We start from the raw sequence: 22886 nt of genomic DNA on the forward strand, positions 1-22886 counted from the left end.
GCCCAATCCTCTAATTTGTTTAGGTCCCTCTGCATCCTATCCCTACCCTCCAGCCTATCTACCTCTCCTACCAGTTTAGTGTCATCTTCAAACTTGCTGAGGGTGTAATCCACACCATCCTCCAGATCATTAATGAAGATATTGAACAAAACCGGCTCGAGGACCGACCCTTGGGGCACTCCAGTTGATACTGGCTGCCAACTAGACATGGAGCTATTGATCACTACTCGTTGAGCCCGACAATCCACTTTCTATCCACCTTATAGTCTGTTCATCCAGCCCATACTACTTTAACTTGCTGACAAGAATACTGTGGGAGACCGTGTCAAAAGCTTTGCTAAAGTCAAGGAACAACATGTCCACTGCTTTCCCCTCATCCACAGAGCCAGTTATCTCGTCACAGAAGGCAATTAGATTAGTCAGGCATGACTTGCCCTTGGTGAATCCATGCTGACTGTTCCTGATCACTTTCCTCTCCTTGAAGTGCTTCAGAATTGATTCCTTGAGGACCTGCTCCATGATTTTTCCAGGGACTGAGGTGAGGCTGACTGGCCTGTAGTTCCCAGGATCCTCCTCCTTCCCTTTTTTAAAGATGGGCACTACATTAGCCTTTTTCCAGTCGTCTGGGACCTCCCCCGATCGCCATGCATTTTCAAAGATAATGACCAATGGCTCTCCAATCACATCCGCCAACTCCTTTAGCACTCTCCTTTAGCAGCGCATCCGACCCCATGGACTTGTGCTTCCCTTTGTGGCTGGTGGATGATGGCCACTGCTTGCTACTTCCACTTTCTGGGCAGAAGTCATAACTCACAGAATTCACTGTTGGGGAGAGGCCTAATTTAACTGTTTACATATAATTTTGGTTTCTCTTAATATAGCTACACTGCTTTGGATAGATCTTATGATTCCCTTGAGTTTCATATATATGGTTTAGCATAGAATTCTCTTTAATCTTAAATAAGGATAAGAGGGAATGTTAAGTGGGGCTAACCAGTCACAAGTACAGCAACAAATGGTTGTGCTTTTCTTCATGTTATATTGTAATACTATAAATCTCTACAGCTCTGGAAGTACTTGTCTGAGGAGGGTATGGTCAGTTAAGTAAATATGCCAACAGGAAGAACTTTGTTCCAGTTTTTGTTGTTTTTTTTTTTTTAAAGCCTCTCTTCTATTAAATTGGTCAGATATACTCCATTAATTTATGCTTTTCGTCCTGAACAGTGGCTTCATCCCAGCAGAAAGCAAAACTAGAGATGTTAGTTCTAACTTTCCCCTTCAGTTGGGTGACTGGAATTTTTCATGTTCAGTCTTTAGAACTTTGGCCCTGTTAGATTGGTGAGTGGAGGAGAAACTGAGTTCCCCAAGGGAACTTCACCATGGTTGATTTCTGAAATCTTGGTTGTGCATTGTGATACCCAGCCTCTCTGAAAAATGCATAATATACACTGACATCTCTCTCATTTAAAGAGATGGGGAGCAGCTCCTCATCTGATGTAAATTGTCATACTTGGATTGACTTCAATGGAGCTATTACAGTGGGGAATCTACCTCATGGTATTCCAGTATATCCACACGGACCAAGGGCTCTGCAGTAGCTGGAGACAAATTTAGTGGTTCGGAAGAGATTAAACCGTAACAGAAATATATAACTTCTTTAGAAATCCAAGAGAAAATAGTGAGCTAACTTTGGAACTGGAGTGATTCATTAAAGGAGTTCACTGTAAACTGACTAAAGGAAAATAAGACTTGGTGCATAAAGTTGCTGAATTCCCTCCATTCCCATTGCAGTCAGCTTCTGTTGGCTTCTCTCAACACCTTTGTGAGACTATAGAACACCCTGTGGGCAAGAGCCATTGGATCTCCAGAATAATGTTTGCAATTGCTGCTGTTCGCCTTGTGCAAAGTATTGTGCATAATGTAGCAACGCCAAGTATATATTTAGTTTTATTATCAGGCAAAATGCATTCTGAAATGGCTGGTAGTTTCCTTACAGACGAAAGAGAGTCTGACCACTCTTCTGGGAAAGATTTAGGTAAGAATTTGTATACATCTAATTTCCAAACAGTAAGTTGTATGCAGAAATAGATATACCCTAGGGAACTCTAAACATGACTGTTTCTAATGTTTTCAGGCAGAAGGAAGATAATTCTCTTGCTTCTTCTCTAACTAGATTAGCTCTAAAATTATGAACTTGGCATGCAAGATCTGATTCTGATATCACATTTTTCTCTCTTGTAATAATTGGGTTAGTTTGTAAACAGTATGAATGTTAATAACTTTTCTCTATATTGCTGTATTCCGATTAGTTTTCAGGTGCTTTTTAAAAGTTTGAATAAATGAACAGGGCAAATTCCGTAATTAAAATATACGTTGAGGGGAGTGTTTAAAACAGCCCAGTAAAAAAAAAAGTGAAGAATGAGGTACTGAAATGTAAAAATTAAATCGGAAAAATAATTAGCCCTTAATGTAGTGGATTTGGTTTTAGTGCAGCACATTGTTTTTAAAAAATACATTAAAAAATAAAAAAAAATTGAAGTTTGAAAAGTGGCTAGCGACCGTGCATGTGAAATCACACTTGGGCTGTTTCTATGTTACGTGCCTGAGACACCATAGTAAGCATTTGAAATGCATTATGGAAATATCACTGAGACACTGTATTTTACTATGTAATTATATGTTTTCAACAGACACATGTCATTTAAATAATGCATATTTTCCCCAGACCCTGTGAACCTCAGCTTTCCACCCCTGCTTTTGAGGCATGAATCAAGGTAACTTTTTTGTCTGCATAAGGTGAAGTAAACGAGACTCCCAAAAGGGCTAGTCAGTGGTGCTCCTTGATTAGCCGAAGAAGACAGTGTTAAATGTGATTTGAGCTGTGCAAGACAGAAGCAAATCTGTTGGGATATGTCTGCACTATGGGCACTACATACAGTAGTGCAGCTGCAGCAATGTCACTATAACCTCCATAGCGTAGATGCTAGAACACTCAAGGAGCTGACTGAGGAGCTATCTGAGCCATTAGCAATTGTCTTTGAAAAGTCAGGGAAGACAGGAGAGATTCCAGAAGACTGGGGAAGGGCAAATATAGCGCCCATCTATAAAAAGGGAAGTAAGGACAACCTGGGGAATTACAGACCAGTCAGCTTGACTTCTGTACCTGGAAATATAATGGAGCAAATAATTAAGCAATCAATTTGCAAACATCTAGAAGATAATAAGGTGATAAGGAACAGTCAGTATGGATTTGTCAAAAACAAATCATGTCAAACCAACCTGATAGCTTTCTTTGACAGGGTAACAAGCCTTGTGGATAGGGGAGAAGCGGTAGACATTGTTGCCGGCACCCAGTGCCAGAGGCAAGCAACAGCGGGGGTTCGTTGCCCTGTGTGCGTTACCCAATAATCCCAACGGGGTGGAGAAGCGGAAAAGTTTATTTGAAGCTTCAAAGAAGGTACAGGGAGAATAGAATCTCAAATCCTGCACACAGAGCAGGAAGTTACACAGGCTTTTATACATCCTTTTTTTAGCATACTTATCCAATAGCAATAGTATCCATATAGCCAGCCAATCCAGTTACCAGCGAGTTCCCTTGTTTTTTTGTACCATCTATTAAACTATAGACATAAAGCTGCTTTGTTCAGCATTGTTCTGCCATATTTGCCCTGTTTGGCCTTGTTTAGTTTCAGGCAGTTTGACTTTGCAACATATTGTTGTAAAATCCCCAGCATGACTGCTGCGAGTGCCTCCGGGCAGGGGGGCCAAGGACACTTGGGCCTAGTGCCAGGGGGCTTCATCGACACTCGTGGTCTTCCATCCCCTCGAGTTACCTAGTGGCCATGCCCAGTGTCCCCAACAACATGGTATATCTTGACTTTAGTAAAGCTTTTGATACTTTCTCGCATGACCTTCTCATAAACAAACTAGGGAAATGCAACCTAGATGGAGCTGCTATAAGGTGGGTGCATAACTGGTAGGAAAACTGTTCCCAGAGAGTAGTTATCAGTGGTTCACAGTCATGCTGGAAGGGTATTCCCACAGGGATCAGTTTTGGGTCTGGTTCTGTTCAATATCTTCAGTGTTTTAGATAATGGCATAGAAAGTACACTTATAAAGTTTGCAGACGATACCAAGCTGGGAAGGGTTGCAAGTGCTTTGGAGGATAGGATTAAAATTCAAAATGGTCTGGACAAACTGGAGAAATGGTCTGAAATAAATAGGATGAAATTCACTAAGCATAAATGCAAAATACTCCATTTAGGAAGGAACTATCAGTTGCACACATACAAAATGGGAAATGACTGCCTAGGAAGGAGTACTGTGGAAAGGGATGTGAGGGTCATAGTGGACCACAAGCTAAATATGAGTCAATGGTGTAATGCTGTTGCAAAAAAAGCAAACATCCTTCTGGGATGTATTAGGAGGAGTGTTGTAAGCAAGACACGAGAAGTAATTCTTCTTCTCAACTCCACACTGATTAGGCCTCAACTGGAGTATTGTGTCTAGTTCTGGGCACCACATTTCAGGAAGGATATGCACAAATTGGAGAAAGTCCAGAGAAGAGCGACAAAAATGATTAAAGGTCTAGAAAACATGACCAATGAGGGGCTGTTAGGCTCTTAAAAGGGCGGGGGCTATTAGGTTCCAAGTGCCATTGCCATTAGTCCAGTTGGTGAGTGACACGTAGCCCATGGAAACTGCAGCTCTTATTTGGAAAGAGCAGGGATTTAAGTAATGCTGCTCCCAATATTAGTCTTAACTTGAAAAATTATGATTGAAGCACCAAACAGGAAGGAAAAGCTTTTACAACCATTACCTCAGTTGGCCCTTATCACCAAAAGCTGGATGGGAATGTTTAGATCATTGTGGTTGATTCACAGAAACTTAATTTACGGGTAAGCTTGCTTAAATTGTGCACTTTGAAAAAGACAGCAAGTGTTTCAGGTGAATATAGATTGTTTGTTATTGAAGTCTATTGCATCTAACTTCCTCTACAGAGAATCAATGGCTGGCTTTCTTTTTGCATCTTTGAATTAGCAAAACCTTTTCTTACTCTTATTAACTTTTGCTTAGTTTCTTTTCAGATTTCTCACCCATTCTGCTGTCTGAGCTTTCTAGCTTTCATCCTACAAGGTTAATTAGCTGTGTCAATTCACCAACTGAGAGGCCTATTTGACACATTCCATGAAATATTATACGGTTGCTATGGTGGCTTTTTGCTGAGAGGTTTCTGACACTTGGTATTTGTTAGATCCCATTGTTTCATTGCTTAGCTTCCAATGCTGAAGAAAAAATGGGCTTTACTCACACTTTACTGTGTGTTAAGAAATTCGGGAGATGATCCACATATTGCTGTACAGTCCTTTGACTGTTGAAGAGACTTGGATTGGTATTTTAGAGAATAACACTGGAAACTGCTCTTAAGCTTCCAACTGATTGAGCCCTGCAAATCTGCAGATAATCTGCTTATCCAGGTTTGCGGATTGGGATCAGATGCTGGGTTCTACTGATTGAACTCCCCTTCTGTGATGCTTTGTTTGATTTGGAAGCCCTTGTTTTTATCTGCTTTTATGCTTGGCAGCCTTGATGGTGATGAAAATACACTATTTTTTAATCATAAAAGCACTTTACAAACATTTAACTAATTAGTAAAGTCTTCAGTTTTTCTGAGAGCAAGATATGTGGGTATTGTCATCACATTTTACAGATGGGGAAACTGAGGCAGAATTTAAGTGACTTGCTTAAGGCTATGGAGGGAGTGTTGTGATTAGAACAGGGGACTCTGTGCATTTGAGCTATGATCATCTCTAGGCTTTGATCCTGGGAAGCGCATCTAAGACAGAGGTAATCAATTTTTTGTCAAGGTACAAATTTCTTGGTCAAGGTATAGTCAGGGTCCAGACTGCAGAGTAAAAGAATAACAATAATGATTATGATAAGTAAATAAAAAGATTTTGCAGTCCATTCAAAAGTGTCTGGCGGTCCAGATTTGGCCCGCGATGCACTTACTGAGTACCCCGATCTAAGTTGTTGTAATAGACCACTTTCTTGAGATGACACTTTAAAAGCTGTTTTGACTCATGAAGCCTTTGGTGCTTAAAAAAACCCAAAAAAGTCTTGCTTTGAAACTGGGAAATATTTGTCCTGTGACGCTGTCAGCCCGTGTTGCAGTGCGATAATCCATGAGAAGACAGTGATTTAACTTTGATTGCTAAAAACTCATCAGACAGAGTCTGGCAATGACTCTGTGTTGTAATTTGTCAGTGTTGGAGGCCTGGAGTAATAAGTGCATCACAATCTGCATCATTTCCAAAGAGGAATTTACTGTAGGTTGTCAAAAACTTATAGAACAGCACTTTCAGGAGTAAGGACAGTGTTCTGTCTCCAGGGATAACCGCTTTCCCTATGGCTCTAAATGTTTTTTTTAAATGTTAGGCTCTTTCCGACGTACATGCACACTCTTTTTGTGCCAGTCCGAGCAAAGCACTTAGATTTATGATCATGCAGGTGGATAGATAGCATTAGTTGAACATAATGACTTGAGAGGTAGGAGTGGGATTGTTTTCATGGGATTGACTTGCTTTAAGCAACTGCTGAGCGTTTTTTGTAGTGCGATTCTGAAGGGGATCATGGCTCAATTCGAGGAGAGGCTCACTGAGGCAATCTTGTAGTAAGATGTGGTCTGTACTGTGGAAAAACTTGAGAACCCCTGCCCTAAGGAAATGGGGTGCTTTCAGGGAGACCTACTTATAATAACTTCTTCTCCATAGACTCCCAATTATGAGAAGAAATTCAGATAGGAGCTTTCAGACATGATGATGTTAAAACAGAATCTCTTTAAAAAAATTTTTTTTCTATCATCTTTGGCTTCTTTTATAGAGTTATAACCAAGGAACAGTGTCAAATGCCTTTGGGGGGAGAGCCCTTTGATAGGAAAAAAATTAAACAGGGAATTTCTTTCATGATTGATAGTCATTTAAATGATGCATTGTCCCATTTCTCATGAGGAGACCACTAGGCAATGATTTATTCTTTAAAGCAAAGATCCCACAAGGCAACATGAAGTACCTGAAATATTGAACAGCATTTATTTATTAGGTGCAATGATCATAAAAAGTCGGCCCGACTTGTTAACTGTTGGGTGACAGATTTAGTTTGTTTGCATGGAGATATAAAAATCTGCCTCCCGTTGGTGTTCTAGTAAAGAACAGAACAAGGTACCAATACCAGGCCTTATTCTGATCTCATGCTGAGTTTACACTAGTGCAATTTAATAGACTTCTAATGAGGAAGTGATGCACTGTAGTAGAGATCAAAAGAACATAGAGCCTGAGGCCTAGACGTCATAAGATACAAATGCGCCTGTTAACATTTTTTAAAAACACTTTGACAGAAATAAAAACTAGAATAAATCCCCTGGGGTATCAGTGTACCAAAAGTACAGCCACAAAGAGCCACCTCCTGGGGGAACTGCAAAGAGGGCTGCAGTTTACGATTAGTGAAGAGGTAAAAGTTAAAACTAGATCTTGTTAAGCACCTGCTCATTATGTTTCTGTCCTGTTTCTTGTGAATGTCCCCTACATTCTGTTCTTTGCCCATTTCCCTCTCCCTTGCACATTTTCCATTTAATTCTGGAGTTTAAATCTCTCACCTGTGTAAGTTTCATTGTGTTGCTTCTCCTTTGTTCAACTTAGAAGCAACTTTTATGTAACTCTTTTTGTCTTTTGCATAGCTTTTCTTCTTCTCTCTCTCTCTCTCAAATCTCCAAGCCTTTACAGTTTCTCTGTGATCTGCTCTTGCTGGATGAGCTGCTGGATAAATCTTTGCTATGTTGCTGCTGTTCTGTTGCACTGTTGATTTTATAGCAGTTGGAATTTAGATAACTTTTAAGGCTCACATAAAAATGTGAAAAATTAAAGCAACCCTCCCCTCCAAATAAGTACAACATTTCTTATCTTCTGTGCTTTTCCTTCAGTTAAAAAGCATAAGAGAGTCTGAGGCTGTAGTGCTTTCAAGCGTCTATAGACAGCTTTGGTACCTTTTCTGAACAAGACCAATCAGATGCAAAGGTATCCTGTGCAAAGATAACAGGGCATTGTAGCTAGTGCTCTGCTCAGTTTCTGAGGGTGTGTGCCTTAACCATTTAAAGGGAATAATGGTGATTTATGTTTTTCTTCCATTCTTGGCACAGTCTTGTCCACTTGTCTTCCTACTGGGTTCCCTCTCCTTTTAGCTTGAATTGGAGGGAGGGACAATATGGGACCTTTGGGAGTAGCTTAGAGGATATCCTCCTACAGACTTCTCTGCTCCCAAAGCAGCAAAAAGCTGGACTGAGACTCCTCCCTAGTTTTCAGAGCTGTCTCTTAGGAATTTATCTTTTTGTTTCTAAATTCAGCAATGCTGACCATCTAGAGTCTTCAATCTATACAGGTACTTCTTGCCTCAAAATCATCAGTTCCCTTGGCTCTTTGTTCTCCATGTGGTACCTCTGTATTCTTCTCCTCCTTACTACTTCTCAGCATAGTAGACGCGCCTGACCAGAACAAGCCTAAGAGGGAGAGGGGGTTCTGTCTAGCTCAGGGGTGGGCAAACTTTTGGGCCCGAGGGCCACATCAGGGTTGCAAAACGGTAGGGAAGGCTGTGCCTCCCCAAACAACCTGGCCCCCGTCCCCTATCCGCCCCCTCCCACTTCCCGTCCCCTGACTGCCCCCCCTCAGAACTTCCAACCCATCCAATCCCCGTGCTCCTTGTCCCCTGACCATTCCCTCCTGGAACCCCCACCCCTAATTGCCCCTCTGAGACCTCACTCCCTATCCAACCCCCCCGCTCCCTCTCCCCTGACTGCCCCCCATAATCCCCTGCCCCTTATCCAACACCCCTGCTCCCCACTCCCTTACCATGCTGCTCAGAGCAGCAGGAGCTTGCAGCCCCACTGGTGCCAGCCACGCTGCCCGCGCTGCCCAGGAGGAGCAGCGGGCCAGAGCGCTGGTGATGCGGCGCGGCAGCATCACTATGTGGGGGGGAGGACGGCTGCTAGCCTCCCCGGCCGGAAGCTCAGGGGCTGGGCAGGATGGTCCCGCAAGCCAGATGTGGCCCACAGGCTGTAGTTTGCCCACCTCTGGTCTAGCTTCACTACTTACTGGCTGCTGGTCCGCTCTATGTTAGAACAGCCATGGGCAGATCAAGTCCTATGACAGAGTATCAGCAGAGGAAGAAAACAGTACTGCCAGGAGCCGATCCAGCACTGCCACCAGGAGCAGATCCAGTGCTGCTACTGACTTCAAAGGAAATGCATTGTGGATAGCGTTAATGCTCCTTTGCCTCTCAGGAGGAGATCTGCAGGGCAGACACTGATTATCAGTTCATACTTTCTCAAAAAACTAACCTGGATGTCCAAGCCATGACACATGCCATCTACAGCAGAAAGATGCTTTGAGCGATAGGGATCACCTTTTCATAGATACCAGTATTCTGATTCTCACAGGTTAAAGTTCCATTCGTGGGGACTTTGCTTTTGTAGGAACAGCAAGCTTAGATGTAATATATAAAGGAAAACTTTGTTACCTGATCATCTTCTTTTTTTCAGTAGCAGGCTTCCTATTCCTACTCACCCTTGTAGGAAAAGTGGAAGTTCAGTAATGGTGAGTTCCATGGAAGGATATTTCAGGAAAATGTAATTCTTAAGTAAAACTTCATATTGTTTGTCCTGAGTACTATGTACAATGTTACAGCTTTGGAAACTCTTTTTTGGGGGTGGGAGAGGAGAAGAGGTTTTCCAGAGAGGGGAGGAATTAGTCATATGGTGATGGACAAATAAGAACTTGCCTTCTGTTCAGCCCAAGGACAAGGAAATCATGAGCCTGGAGCCATAAAGGAAAAAAATGTTACCTCATGATTTTCCTTCTTTATTATGTATTAAGAGATCTTGGGGAATTTTTCTCCCAATTTTAGGATTTTCACTGAAGAGGTGGGTATCTGAGAGTGGAACCAAAATATTGTCTACATATTGCCCATAACATCACTGCTTTCATCAGAGCTCTTGTAGCATTAAATCTTGGATTCAAATGCTTGTGCTATTCATAGACCTCAATGGAAAAGTTTTATGATGTGTCATAAATATAAAGGGAAGGATAAACACCTTTAAAATCTCTCCTAGCCAGAGGAAAAACCCTTTCACCTGTAAAGGGTTAAGAAGCTAAGATAACCTCGCTGGCACAATGACCAATGAGGAGGCAAGATACTTTCAAAGCTGGAGGAGGGGAGAAACAAAGGGGCTGTGTCTGTCTGTGTGATGCTTTGGCCGGGGACAGAACAGGAATGGAGTCTTAGAACTTAGTAAGTAATCTAGCGAGATATGTGTTAGATTCTGTTTTCTTTAAATGGCTGAGAAAATAAGCTGTGCTGGAGGGAATGGATATTCCTGTTTTTGTGTCTTTTGTTAACTTAAGGTTTTGCCTAGAGGGATTCTCCATGTTTTGAATCTAATTGCCCTGTAAGGTATTTACCATCCTGATTTTACAGAGGTGATTCTTTTTACTTTTTCTTCTATTAAAATTCTTCTTTTAAGAAACTGAATGCTTTTTCATTGTTATTAAGATCCAAGGATTTGGGCCTCTGGTCACCTATGCAAATTGGTGAGGATTTTTATCAAACCTTCCCCAGAAAAAAAGGGGGTAAGATTTGGGAGGATTCTGGGGGAAAAGACGTTTCCAAATGAACTCTTTCTCAGTAACCAGTGTTAAGTGTTTGGTGGTGGCAGTGAAAGTCCAAGGGCAAAAGGTAAAATAGTTTTTACCTTGGGAAAGTTTTAACCTAAGCTGGTAAAAGTAAGCTTAGGAGGTTTTCATGCAGGTCCCCACATCTGTACCCTAGCATTCAGAGTGGGGAAGGAACCTTGACATGATGGAATAAATTCTACCTTAGAATTCTGGCAGAAGAACACCATGTATTTTCTGTGTGCTGAGAAACCGTAAACAGGAAACGTGAGAAAGAAGTGATAAATTTTCAGTCTAACATCAGTTTGATTAATCCTTTGCCCGAAAATGTCAATAACTAATAGCCATTGATAGGCCTATGTCATAAATATAAAGGGAAGTGTAAACCCCTTTAAAATCCCTCCTGGCCAGAGAAAAAAATCCTCTCACCTGTAAAGGGTTAAGAAGCTAAAGGTAACCTCACTGGCACCTGACCAAAATGATCAATGAGGAGACAAGATACTTTCAAAAGCTGGGAGGAGGGAGAGAAACAAAGGGTCTGTGTGTCTGTCTATATTCTGTCTTGGCCGGGGATAGACCAGGAATGGAGTCTTAGAACTTTTAGTAAGATCTAGCTAGGTACTTGTTAGATTATGATTTCTTTAAATGGCTGAGAAAAGAATTGTGCTGAATAGAATAACTATTTCTGTCTGTGTATCTTTTTTGTAACTTAAGGTTTTGCCTAGAGGGGTTCTCTATGTTTTTGAATCTAATTACCCTGTAAGATATCTACCATCCTGATTTTACAGGGGGGAATTCTTTATTTCTATTTACTTCTATTGTTATTAAAAGTCTCCTTGTAAGAAAACTGAATGCTTTTTCATTGTTCTCAGATCCAAGGGTTTGGGTCTGTGGTCACCTATGCAAATTGGTGAGGCTTTTTATCCAACATTTCCCAGGAGAGGGGGGGTGCAAGTGTTGGGAGGATTGTTCATTGTTCTTAAGATCCAAGGGTCTGGGTCTGTAGTCACCTAGGCAAATTGGTGAGGCTTTTTACCAAACCTTGTCCAGGAAGTGGGGTGCAAGGTTTTGGGAAGTATTTTGGGGGGAAAGACGCGTCCAAACAGCTCTTCCCCAGTAACCAGTATTAGTTTGGTGGTGGTAGCGGCCAATCCAAGGACAAAGGGTGGAATATTTTGTACCTTGGGGAAGTTTTGACCTAAACTGGTAAAGATAAGCTTAGGAGGTTTTTCATGCAGGTCCCCACATCTGTACCCTAGAGTTCAGCGTGGGGGAGGAACCTTGACATGGTGGCACAGTGGTGGGATTAACCTGAAATCATTTTGAGATCAATTTTGAGATTTTTTTTAACTAGAAATACAGATTTTAAAAAGGAATTTTTTTTTCCTTTGGAGCTGCTGGAAAAGAAGCTCGTTTTCTCTCTGCTTTGGAGCCAGAGCTGAGACAAAAGGGGATTATATTTGTGAATTGCAGGTTTTCTTTGCCTGTAGGCAGGGTACTTAACTCCTGCAGGGAAATTCCGTCTTCCAACCCAGAGGTTGTTTTTTTTCCCTAAAAGTAAATAGGGAGGGGGGTGTTCTACCCATTTGCCTGGAGACAAAAGTGGCAAGGGTTTTTTTTTTTAGGATTTTGATTTTTTTGTTTTACAAGGAGCACAAGTTTAAAAAGGAATTTTTTTTCCTTTGGGCTGCTGGTAAGCAGGTTTCCAAGTAGTTAGAGGTTTTTTGCTTTGATTTGGGCCCAGAGCAGAGACAAGGGAATTGTCTTTTTCTGTAGGCTGACAATCACTATCAGAGAATAGGTATTCTATTCCAGCACAGCAAAATTTTACAGCCAAGTTTTGTTTATTTCTAAACCTTGGGTGTAAAGTTAGTTAAAACAGAGAGGTTAGAATGACAAAATCCACGGCTCGACACAAGCTGGAATTAGCCAGATTTCAGGCTGCGGAAAGACAAAGGGAACATGAAAGACAGACAGAACTCATGCAGCTGAAGAAGGAACAAGAAAGGGAGGCAGCGAGAGAGGCAGAACAACACCAAGCGGCTGCTCACAGGAGAGCTATGGAAGCAAGGGACAAAGAACTGGAGGAGAAGGAAAAAGACAGGAAGTATGTGGAGGAGATGGAGAAGATAAAGGCTCAGCAGAATATCCCAACCAACCCTAGCAATCCTTCTCCAAGTACCACTTCCCATCCCAGAAAGTTCCCCACCTACAAGGCAGGCGATGATACTGAGGCCTTCCTAGAAAACTTCGAAAGGGCCTGCCTTGGGTACAACATCTCTACTGACCAATACATGGTAGAGCTGAGGCCGCAGCTCAGTGGACCCTTAGCTGAGGTGGCAGCTGAAATGCCTAAAGAACACATGAACAAGTATGAACTGTTTAAATCCAAGGCGAGAGTCAGAATGGGGATAACACCCGAGCAGTCTCGTCGGAGGTTCAGAGCCCTAAGGTGGAAACCAGACATGTCATTTACCCGACATGCCTACCACATTGTGAAACATTGGGATGCCTGGATATCAGGAGCAAGTGTTGAATCTCCAGTAAATTTGCCCTTCCTAATGCAAATGGAACAATTCTTAGAGAGTGTTCCTGAGGAAATAGAAAGATACATCCTAGATGGGAAACCCAAAACTGTAATTGAGGCAGGAGAGATTGGAGCCAGATGGGTGGAGGTGGCAGAGAAGAAGAAAACTGGTCGCAGTTGGAGCAGAGACCAGAAGGAACCACCCCAGACCACACCCTATTACCGGGGGCCGCCCAAGGCCCCACCTACCTCCCAAAGAACCCTCCAGACCCCTTATCGTCCCACCACCCCATTCTCCAGCAACCCACCTCGCCCCAGTGACCCGTCAGCTGGACGATGTTTTAAATGTAATGAGCTGGGGCATGTAAAGGCAACTGCCCCAAGAACCCCAACAGATTACAGTGCATTGCACCGGAATCACACCAGAGGTCCGCAGGCCCAGATACCTCCCAGATACCCTTGGAGCGGAGGGAAACTGTGAGTGTGGGCGGGAAGAAGGTCACCGCATGGAGGGACACTGGAGCACAAGTGTCAGCTATCCATGCTTCCTTAGTGGACCCCAATTTAATCAACCCAGAGATCCAAGTGACAATTCAACCCTTCAAGTCCAACTCGTTCAGTTTGCCTATAGCCAAGTTGCCTGTCCAGTACAAGGGCTGGTCAGGAATGTGGACTTTTGCAGTCTATGATGATGATCCCATCTCCATGCTGTTGGGGGAAGACTTGGCCAATCATGTGAAGCAGGCCAAGAGGGTGGGAACGGTCACCCGCAGCCAGGCTAAACAAGCCGTGAGGCCTAGCTCTGTTCCGGAAACTTCTATCAGGACCCGGTCAGAGGTGATGGACCCGGACCCCAGGCCAATGTATGCAACAGCAGTAGTGGATCCAGTCCCAGAGACCCAGACGGAACCAGTCCCAGAACCAGAACCAGCCGAACAACCAACACCAGACCAAGTGTCAGCACTGAATCCAATACTTGCAACCTCAACACCAGAGGGCCCCACCGACCCTGAACTGGCAGCAGCCGATAACCCTACACAAGAGGCTCAGCCGGAGCCTGAATCCCAACATAGTGCACCAGCGGAGAGCGGTTCACAGTCAACAGAAACAGCTCCATCCCCTATATCACTTCCAGAGGGAGCAAGCCTAGGTCCACAATCCCATGAGGAACTGATGTCTCCAACATCAAGGGAACAGTTCCAGACCGAACAGGAAGCAGATGAAAGCCTCCAGAGAGCTTGGGCGGCGGCACGGAGCAACCCACCGCCTCTCACCTCTTCTAATCGATCCAGGTTTGTTGTAGAAAGAAGACTTTTATACAAGGAAATTCTTTCTGGGGGACACCAGGAAGACTGGCATCCTCAGAGACAGTTGGTAGTTCCAACTAAATACCGGGCCAAGCTCTTGAGCTTAGCTCATGATCACCATGCTGGGGTGAACAGGACCAAAGACCGTTTGGGGGGGTCATTCTACTGGGAGGGAATGGGCAAGGATGTTTCTACCTATGTCGAGTCTTGTGAGGTGTGCCAAAGAGTGGGAAAACCCCAAGACCAGGTCAAAGCCCCTCTCCAGCCACTCCCCATCATTGAAGTTCCATTTCAGCGAGTAGCTGTGGATATTCTGGGTCCTTTTCCGAAAAAGACAGCCAGAGGAAAGCAGTACATACTGACTTCCATGGATTTTGCCACCCGATGGCCGGAAGCAGTAGCTCTAAGCAACACCAGGGCTAAAAGTGTGTGCCAGGCACTAGCAGACATTTTTGCCAGGGTAAGTTGGCCCTCCGACATCCTCACAGATGCAGGGACTAATTTCCTGGCAGGAACTATGGAAAACCTTTGGGAAGCTCATGGGGTAAATCACTTGGTTGCCACTCCTTACCACCATCAAACAAATGGCATGGTGGAGAAGTTTAATGGAACTTTGGGGGCCATGATACGTAAATTCGTAAATGAGCACTCCAATGATTGGGACCTAGTGTTGCAGCAGTTGCTCTTTGCCTACAGAGCTGTACCACATCCCAGTTTAGGGTTTTCCCCATTTGAACTTGTATATGGCTGTGAGGTTAAGGGGCCATTGCAATTGGTGAAGCAGCAATGGGAGGGATTTACACCTTCTCCAGGAACTAACATTCTGGACTTTGTAACCAACCTACAAAACACCCTCCGAACCTCTTTAGCCCTTGCTAGAGAAAACTTACAGGATGCTCAGAAAGAGCAAAAAGCCTGGTATGATAAACATGCCAGAGAGCGTTCCTTCAAAGTAGGGGACCAGGTCATGGTCTTAAAGGCGCTCCAGGCCCATAAAATGGAAGCATCGTGGGAAGGGCCATTCATGGTCCAGGAGCGCCTGGGAGCTGTTAATTATCTCATAGCATTCCCCACCTCCAACCGAAAGCCTAAGGTGTACCATATTAATTCTCTAAAGCCCTTTTATTCCAGAGAATTAAAGATTTGCCAGTTTACAGCCCAGGGAGGAGACGACGCTGAGTGGCCTGAAGGTGTCTACTACGAAGGGAAATGTACTGGTGGTGTGGAAGAGGTGAACCTCTCCGTGACCCTTGGGCATATGCAGCGACAGCAGATCAAGGAGCTGTGCACTAGCTATGCACCAACGTTCTCAGCCACCCTAGGACTGACTGAACGGGCATACCACTCCATTGACACAGGTAATGCTCACCCAATTAGGGTCCAACCTTACCGGGTGTCTCCTCAAGCTAAAACTGCTATAGAACGGGAGATCCAGGATATGTTACAGATGGGTGTAATCCGCCCCTCTGAAAGTGCATGGGCATCTCCAGTGGTTCTAGTTCCCAAACCAGATGGGGAAATACGTTTTTGCGTGGAGTACCATAAGCTAAATGCTGTAACTCGCCCAGACAACTATCCAATGCCACGCACAGATGAACTATTAGAGAAACTGGGACGGGCCCAGTTCATCTCTACCTTGGACTTAACCAAGGGGTACTGGCAGGTACCGCTAGATGAATCTGCCAAGGAAAGGTCAGCCTTCACCACACATCTCTGGCTGTATGAATTTAATATACTCCCTTTCGGGCTGCGAAATGCACCCACCACTTTCCAAAGACTTGTAGATGGTCTCCTAGCGGGATTAGGAGAATATGCAGTCGCCTACCTTGACGATGTGACCATATTTTCGGATTCCTGGGCAGACCACCTGGAACATTTACAAAAAGTCCTTGAGCGCATAAGGGAGGCAGGACTAACTGTTAAGGCTAAGAAGCGTCAAATAGGCCTAAACAGAGTGACTTACCTTGGACACCAGGTGGGTCAAGGAACTATCAGCCCCCTACAGGCCAAAGTGGATGCTATCCAAAAGTGGCCTGTCCCAAAGTCAAAGAAACAGGTTCAATCCTTCTTAGGCTTGGCCGGTTATTACAGACGATTTGTACCACACTACAGCCAAATCGCCGCCCCACTGACAGACCTAACCAAAAAGAAACAGCCAAATGCTGTTCAGTGGACCGAAAAGTGTCAGAAGGCCTTTAACAAGCTTAAAGTGACACTCATGTCTGACCCTGTACTAAGGGCCCCAGACTTTGACAAACCGTTCCTAGTAACCACAGATGCGTCCGAGCGTGGTGTGGGAGCAGTTTTAATGCAGAAAGGACCTGATCAAGAATTCCACCCTGTAGTGTTTCTCAGCAAAAAACTGTCTGAGAGGGAAAGCAACTGGTCAGTCACTGAAAAAGAATGTTACGCCATTGTCTACACTCTGGAAAAGCTACGCCCATATGTTTGGGGACAGCGTTTCCACCTGCAAACCGACCATGCTGCCCTGAAGTGGCTTCACACCGTCAAAGAAACTAACAAAAAACTTCTTCGGTGGAGTTCATCTCTCCAAGATTTTGATTTCGACATCCAACACATCTCAGGAGCTTCTAACAAAGTGGCTGATGCACTCTCCCGTGAAAGTTTCCCAGAATCAACTGGTTAAAATCGTCCTTGAGATGTAGAAAATATTGTTAGTCTTTATGTACTTGGTAGTATATTTAGAGATGCATGTGTCTTATTAACTCTGTTTTTCCTAGAGCTCCAGGAAGAAATCCCAGCCAGTGTTTCACCCTAGCTGTGATTTGGGGGGCGTGTCATAAATATAAAGGGAAGGGTAAACCCCTTTGAAATCCCTCCTGGCCAGGGGAAAGGTCCTCTCACCTGTAAAGGGTTAAGAAGCTAAAGGTAACCTCGCTGGCACCTGACCAAAATGACCAATGAGGAGACAAGATACTTTCAAAAGCTGGGAGGAGGGAGAGAAACAAAGGGTCTGTGTGTCTGTCTTATGCTGGTTTTCTGCCGGGGATAGACCAGGAATGGAGTCTTAGAACTTTTAGTAAGTAATCTAGCTAGATATGTGTTAGATTATGATTTCTTTAAATGGCTGAGAAAAGAATTGTGCTGAATAGAATAACTATTTCTGTCTGTGTATCTTTTTTGTAACTTAAGGTTTTGCCTAGAGGGGTTCTCTATGTTTTTGAATCTAATTACCCTGTAAGATATCTACCATCCTGATTTTACAGGGGGGAATTCTTTATTTCTATTTACTTCTATTTTTATTAAAAGTCTTCTTGTAAGAAAACTGAATGCTTTTTCATTGTTCTCAGATCCAAGGGTTTGGGTCTGTGGTCACCTATGCAGATTGGTGAGGCTTTTTATCCAACATTTCCCAGGAAAGGGGGGGTGCAAGTGTTGGGAGGATTGTTCATTGTTCTTAAGATCCAAGGGTCTGGGTCTGTAGTCACCTAGGCAAATTGGTGAGGCTTTTTACCAAACCTTGTCCAGGAAGTGGGGTGCAAGGTTTTGGGAAGTATTTTGGGGGGAAAGACGCGTCCAAACAGCTCTTCCCCAGTAACCAGTATTAGTTTGGTGGTGGTAGCGGCCAATCCAAGGACAAAGGGTGGAATATTTTGTACCTTGGGGAAGTTTTGACCTAAGCTGGTAAAGATAAGCTTAGGAGGTTTTTCATGCAGGTCCCTACATCTGTACCCTAGAGTTCAGCGTGGGGGGAGGAACCTTGACGTATGTTTACATAAGAATGGCCATACTGGGTCAGACCAATGCTCCATCTGGCCCAGTATCCTATCTTCTGACAGTAGCCGATGCCAGATGTTTTTTAGAGAGAACAAACAGAACAAGGCAATTATCAAGTGATCCATCCCTGGCATACAGTCCCAGCTTGTTGTTGCTGTAAAATGTTAAAAGAATTACATAATATTAGTTAAATTATTACCCACTGTTACCTTTTCAAAAAGCATTGTTTGCGGCTGGCTAGGATTTATTTGTACATAACTACTGCTGTTTGTAGCATGGTAGTGCACACAATGTGCTATAAACTCTGAACATATACGTAGGGCATATGCTCAGAAGAGTTTACAATCGAAGAATACCAGAAAGATTCAAATGGTAGAGGAGAAGAATAAAACTCTAAAAATCAGAATATAACACTGTAAAACCTGTGTAAATATTGGCTATCCCAAACTGCTCCACTCTCATGCTGTTGTGAATTGACTTAGTTTGTGTAGCCATTATGGCAGAAGTGGGCCTCGAGGAGGGATCTGAAGGACAGGATAGTGGTCTTTCAGCACAGAGCGTATTTCCTATGGAAGCTGAGGCAAAGAAAAAGGCAAAGAATGGTTGAGAGAGACGCAGACAAATGAGAGATCAAGTTTACCATCATGGACGAAATAGAGTTAAAACTACAGGCCGTTTGAGCTGAGGCTTTCGAGATCTTTGTTTCTATAGGAGTCTTTCTGATCCTGCATATTCCCACTTGAAGTTCTCCTCCTCAGTCAGTGATGACCTACTGTGCTCCTCTTCACACAACCAACCAAGACATCACAAACAGACTATTATGATTTCAGGTGGGAAATCAGCAGCAGGAGCAGCAAAGCTCAGATGGAACAAAAATCCCTTTATCTTACAAATGCAGTTAGTAATAAAGCTGAGGGGAAATGAAAGATCCCTGCGTAGTTTGTTTTCTGATTTTTATGTCTAAATAGAATTTCTTCCAGAAAAATGAGTGTATTTTTAATTAACTTTTTTCAGTCTGTTAGTGGATGCAGTTTACGCCTGCAAAATTAATTGCTTGTGCCTCCAGCTTATTTGCACTCCCCATCAGGTAATGAGAGGAGCAACAGTCATAGTCAGATTTGTTTCTGCGATTCACTTAGAGTTTCAAATATGTAAGTACAAATTGCACCCATAAAGGAAACCCTCCTATATATTTAATCTTTCACTTATATTCTTTTTTTAAATTTTAGATATCTATTTTTTCCACAGTTTACCACCAAGTATTAAAGGGTTAATTAAATTTCATTGAAGTAGTTTTCTGAAATGATCCACTGTTTGATTGCAGATGAGATCTGCTAACAGTTCATCCTACATTTATAAGTAAAAAATTATGTTTATGCTCAGTACTGTTCTCCTTTTCTTTCCTCTTTTGCTTCCTCTGCCTGTGCAAAGTGCACGTATCGAAAGCTGACTGTTTTTGTCTGATTTGAGGCAGGGAGTATTTTGGCATTTGAGCGTAGGCTCTTGCTTCCCATCCTCTGTACTTGCCCTCTGGACATTGTCAACCTTGGAGTTCAGGATATTGAATCCCTCTTTATTCTGCTCAGTCTGCTGCCCTTGTGGATTTTGATTTCTCCTGGTAGACTTTTGTGAATTGTTATTAAAAAGATGTGCCACGTGCCTCCTTTTGAGGAGTTATATAATCATGTTGACCAGTCACTTTCTGAGACTTCCTTCATGGTTAGTATAAATTAAGAAAAACATAACACCCATCCCAAACTCATGCCAGTCTAGTAAGGACAACCTGTCATTTGAAGATGCAGTTGTTTCCACTTTTAATCCCCTGCCTCTGTTCACTGTCCTTGTTCATGCCACAGGATGGGCAATCTCAGAGAAGGATCACAGAATGAGTTCTGTTTGCCTTCTGCAGAAGTTGTCATTCCCTTTGTGTCACCTCTGGCTTTGTGGGAAGACAGAAATCCTGTATTTGATACTGAATCCATGTCTTCTGCTCTGTAGCAAATTGTGCTGCCAGCTGAAGTCTTAATATAGCTGTAGCTTTCATGTATAGTTGAATGTTTTTTTCCCCCCCATAATTATCTTAATGGAGGATACCATTTTAGAAGTCTCATTTAGCATCCTCTGCAGAGTAAGAAAATCCCTTCCAGACTGTCATGGAATTGTTGCAGTTGCTATGGTTAAATAGCGAAAGACCTGCGTTTCATATTGCATGCGTTTCACAGACCTTTTTCTTTTGCTTCCCATTAGGTCCAGTGTCCTCACAACATCGCCGTTTTTGCTGGCGGTGGGGAAAGGAGGAACTGATGATTTTATTTATTTGTTTCTTAGCAGATTTGAGATAATACATTTTCAGTATGGGAAGGAGGAGAATCTTGAAGGCTTGTTGAGCCATGGAAATGATGTGTTCAATCTGGAGTTGGAGGCAGATGCAGATGTGCTTATGCTGGGCTTTCTATCTAAAGGTAAGGTGACTTAATTCATTAATTGGGAACACCAGGATATTAGGCAGATCTTGAATGAGCTTTCTTTGTATAAAAAGAGTTCCGGTTAGTTTGTATAGAATTATATGTTGTGGTTTAAACTAGTATGATCAACCATTAAAATGTTGGTTTCTCCTTCTGAAACAAGAAAACAAAGAATATGTAGGATTTTGAAATGGAGATTTTCTAAGGAGCCTTTTCTTATACCCTGGGGGATCCTGCCTTAAGAAAAATTACCTGGGTTGTAAATCACTTAACTGTGATTCCGAAAGTCCCCATTCAAACAATTTATGGTAAGTCTCCCTCTTTGTAATCTGTTATCGGGATAACTGTTCCAGAAATGATCTGATACCTGGATTGTTAGTAACTCTAAATCATAAGGTTACTGACTGAATGTATGTTTTACTGATTGTTCTAGCAAGGGTCATAATCTGACATGGAGTTGAAATGTGGACCTGGATTTGATACATGGACCAGGACTTGTTTTATTATAGCATAGCTGTAAGGCTCTATTAGTGTTCTAGTTACAAATCATTGATGAAGTTTGTTGTACACACAGCAGACTGGAACATCTGGTCCATGTTCCAAGAGACTGACTTGCCTTGTAATTTAGTAAAGAAAATCCGCTCGGAGTCATAATGTGACGTACACTGGATGATGAACTGATGGTTTGATTTCCAAAGAGCAACTATGGCATCTAGAAGATTCTTCTACTGATTCTTCTAATAACCAAAGCCTTCTTTCCTTAGGGAGATTATCATTGCAGAAAAAAGTGTGTGTGTGTGATTTTAGGCAAGATTTGAGTAAAGAAAGTTGGCTGCTTGCAATGCAAATTGGGACACGGAAGGTCAGGCATAAATAGCAGTGTGAAAGAAGGTGTGAAGATGAGTACAAGGAATCAGAATGGGTTGTTTAAGAGGGACACCTGGGAGAAGCAGAGGCATCAGGTGACGGGCCTGTTAGAGGACAGTCTAGAGTTTGGTTGGGATAGAGCTTTGACTTTGGCTAGAAATGTGAGGTGAAGTCTGTGGAATATCTGGCCAGAGCCTAGAAATTATTTTAGCCATAAAATCTTACTTTGGGCTGAAATTTGGTATAGAGGAGCTTAGACAAGATCAGAGTTCACTTCCGCACTCTTAAGCCAGCTTTTTGAAGATGGAAATCCTTTCAGCTATTTTAAGGGGTCCCCCAAAATATCCTGGCTCTGGTTGTTTCTTGTATTTTAATTTAGGCCCCAGTTCTCCCTTGTCCTTTGAGATTACACTAGTGGGAAGGGGACAAAGAAAGGTTTTACCCAAGGTTAAAAGGAAGGTTTTACCTTCCATGCTGAAGCCTGGGTAAATGTTGTCATAAAACTCTCCTGATCACGTCTGGCTTGTGGCTGTTGCAAGCCACCCACTATGGGTATGTCTTCACTACCTGCTGGATCAGCGGGCAGCAATCCGTCTCCGAGCGCTCTCCCATTGGCTCCTGTACTCCAGTGCTGCGAGAGGCGCAGGCAGAGTCAACGGAGGAGCAGCAGCAGACGACTCACTGCGGTGGAGACACCACGGTAAGTCGATCTAAGTACGTCGACTTCAGCTACGTTATTCACGTAGCTGAAGTTGCGTAACTTAGATCCTCTTCTCTCCTCGCCCCAAAACCCCCCTTCCCCCCCCCATGTAGACCAGGGCTCAGTGCTGCATATAAGTAGTAGGTGCTGAGGGAGCACGTTCTGCACATTTCTGCAGCAGTGCTAAACTGTGCTGCCCTCAGTCTTCTCTGATCCATTCTACCTTGCTCAGGTCTTTGTGGAGTTGCAGAAATGCTGAACACTGAACTCAAGCCTTGAGAGAGGGAGCTCTAGGGTTACATTTTAAAATATACAATATTGCTGACAATTACATTTTGTTGGCTACTTATCCATTACTAGGCAGGAGACTGTTTTTAAAATATTTCACAAACATTAAGACAAATACACTAGCAGGGTTTAAATGGCTTTTACTTTTTCATAATGTTTTTTTGCAAAATGAACTTACCTTAAATACACTGATGCACATGACTGAGTCTGTAATTCTAAATTCAGTGGGTACCTTCACGGTGTTTCATTAGCACTTTTAGCAGTAGTTAAGAATTA

The 22886-nt window shown here is 43.0% G+C and overlaps 1 protein-coding gene across 10 annotated transcripts in view; it reads left to right on the forward strand.

Moving 5' to 3' along the window:
* Window positions 1-22886, forward strand: part of HTR1F (5-hydroxytryptamine receptor 1F) — a 193664-nt gene that overhangs the window by 56878 nt on the left and 113900 nt on the right. For 5 of the 10 annotated variants that reach the window (XR_012154060.1, XR_012154092.1, XR_012154087.1 and 2 more), the window contains exon 2: window positions 20622-20752. The exons of 1 other annotated variant lie outside the window; for it this stretch is intronic. Coding sequence is in view for 2 of the 9 variants with exons in the window: in XM_073304287.1 (XP_073160388.1) it covers window positions 20622-20752 (131 nt within the window). In the remaining 7 variants the exon portion in view is untranslated. Of the gene's footprint in view, window positions 1-15827; window positions 15911-20618; window positions 20753-22886 lie in introns of those variants that run through there. 4 more of the 10 variants (XR_012154089.1, XR_012154088.1, XM_073304278.1 and 1 more) reach the window with 2 other exon arrangements.

The sequence above is a fragment of the Lepidochelys kempii genome, chromosome 1, assembly GCF_965140265.1.
Source record: "Lepidochelys kempii isolate rLepKem1 chromosome 1, rLepKem1.hap2, whole genome shotgun sequence".
Classification (NCBI taxonomy): Eukaryota; Metazoa; Chordata; order Testudines; family Cheloniidae; genus Lepidochelys; species Lepidochelys kempii.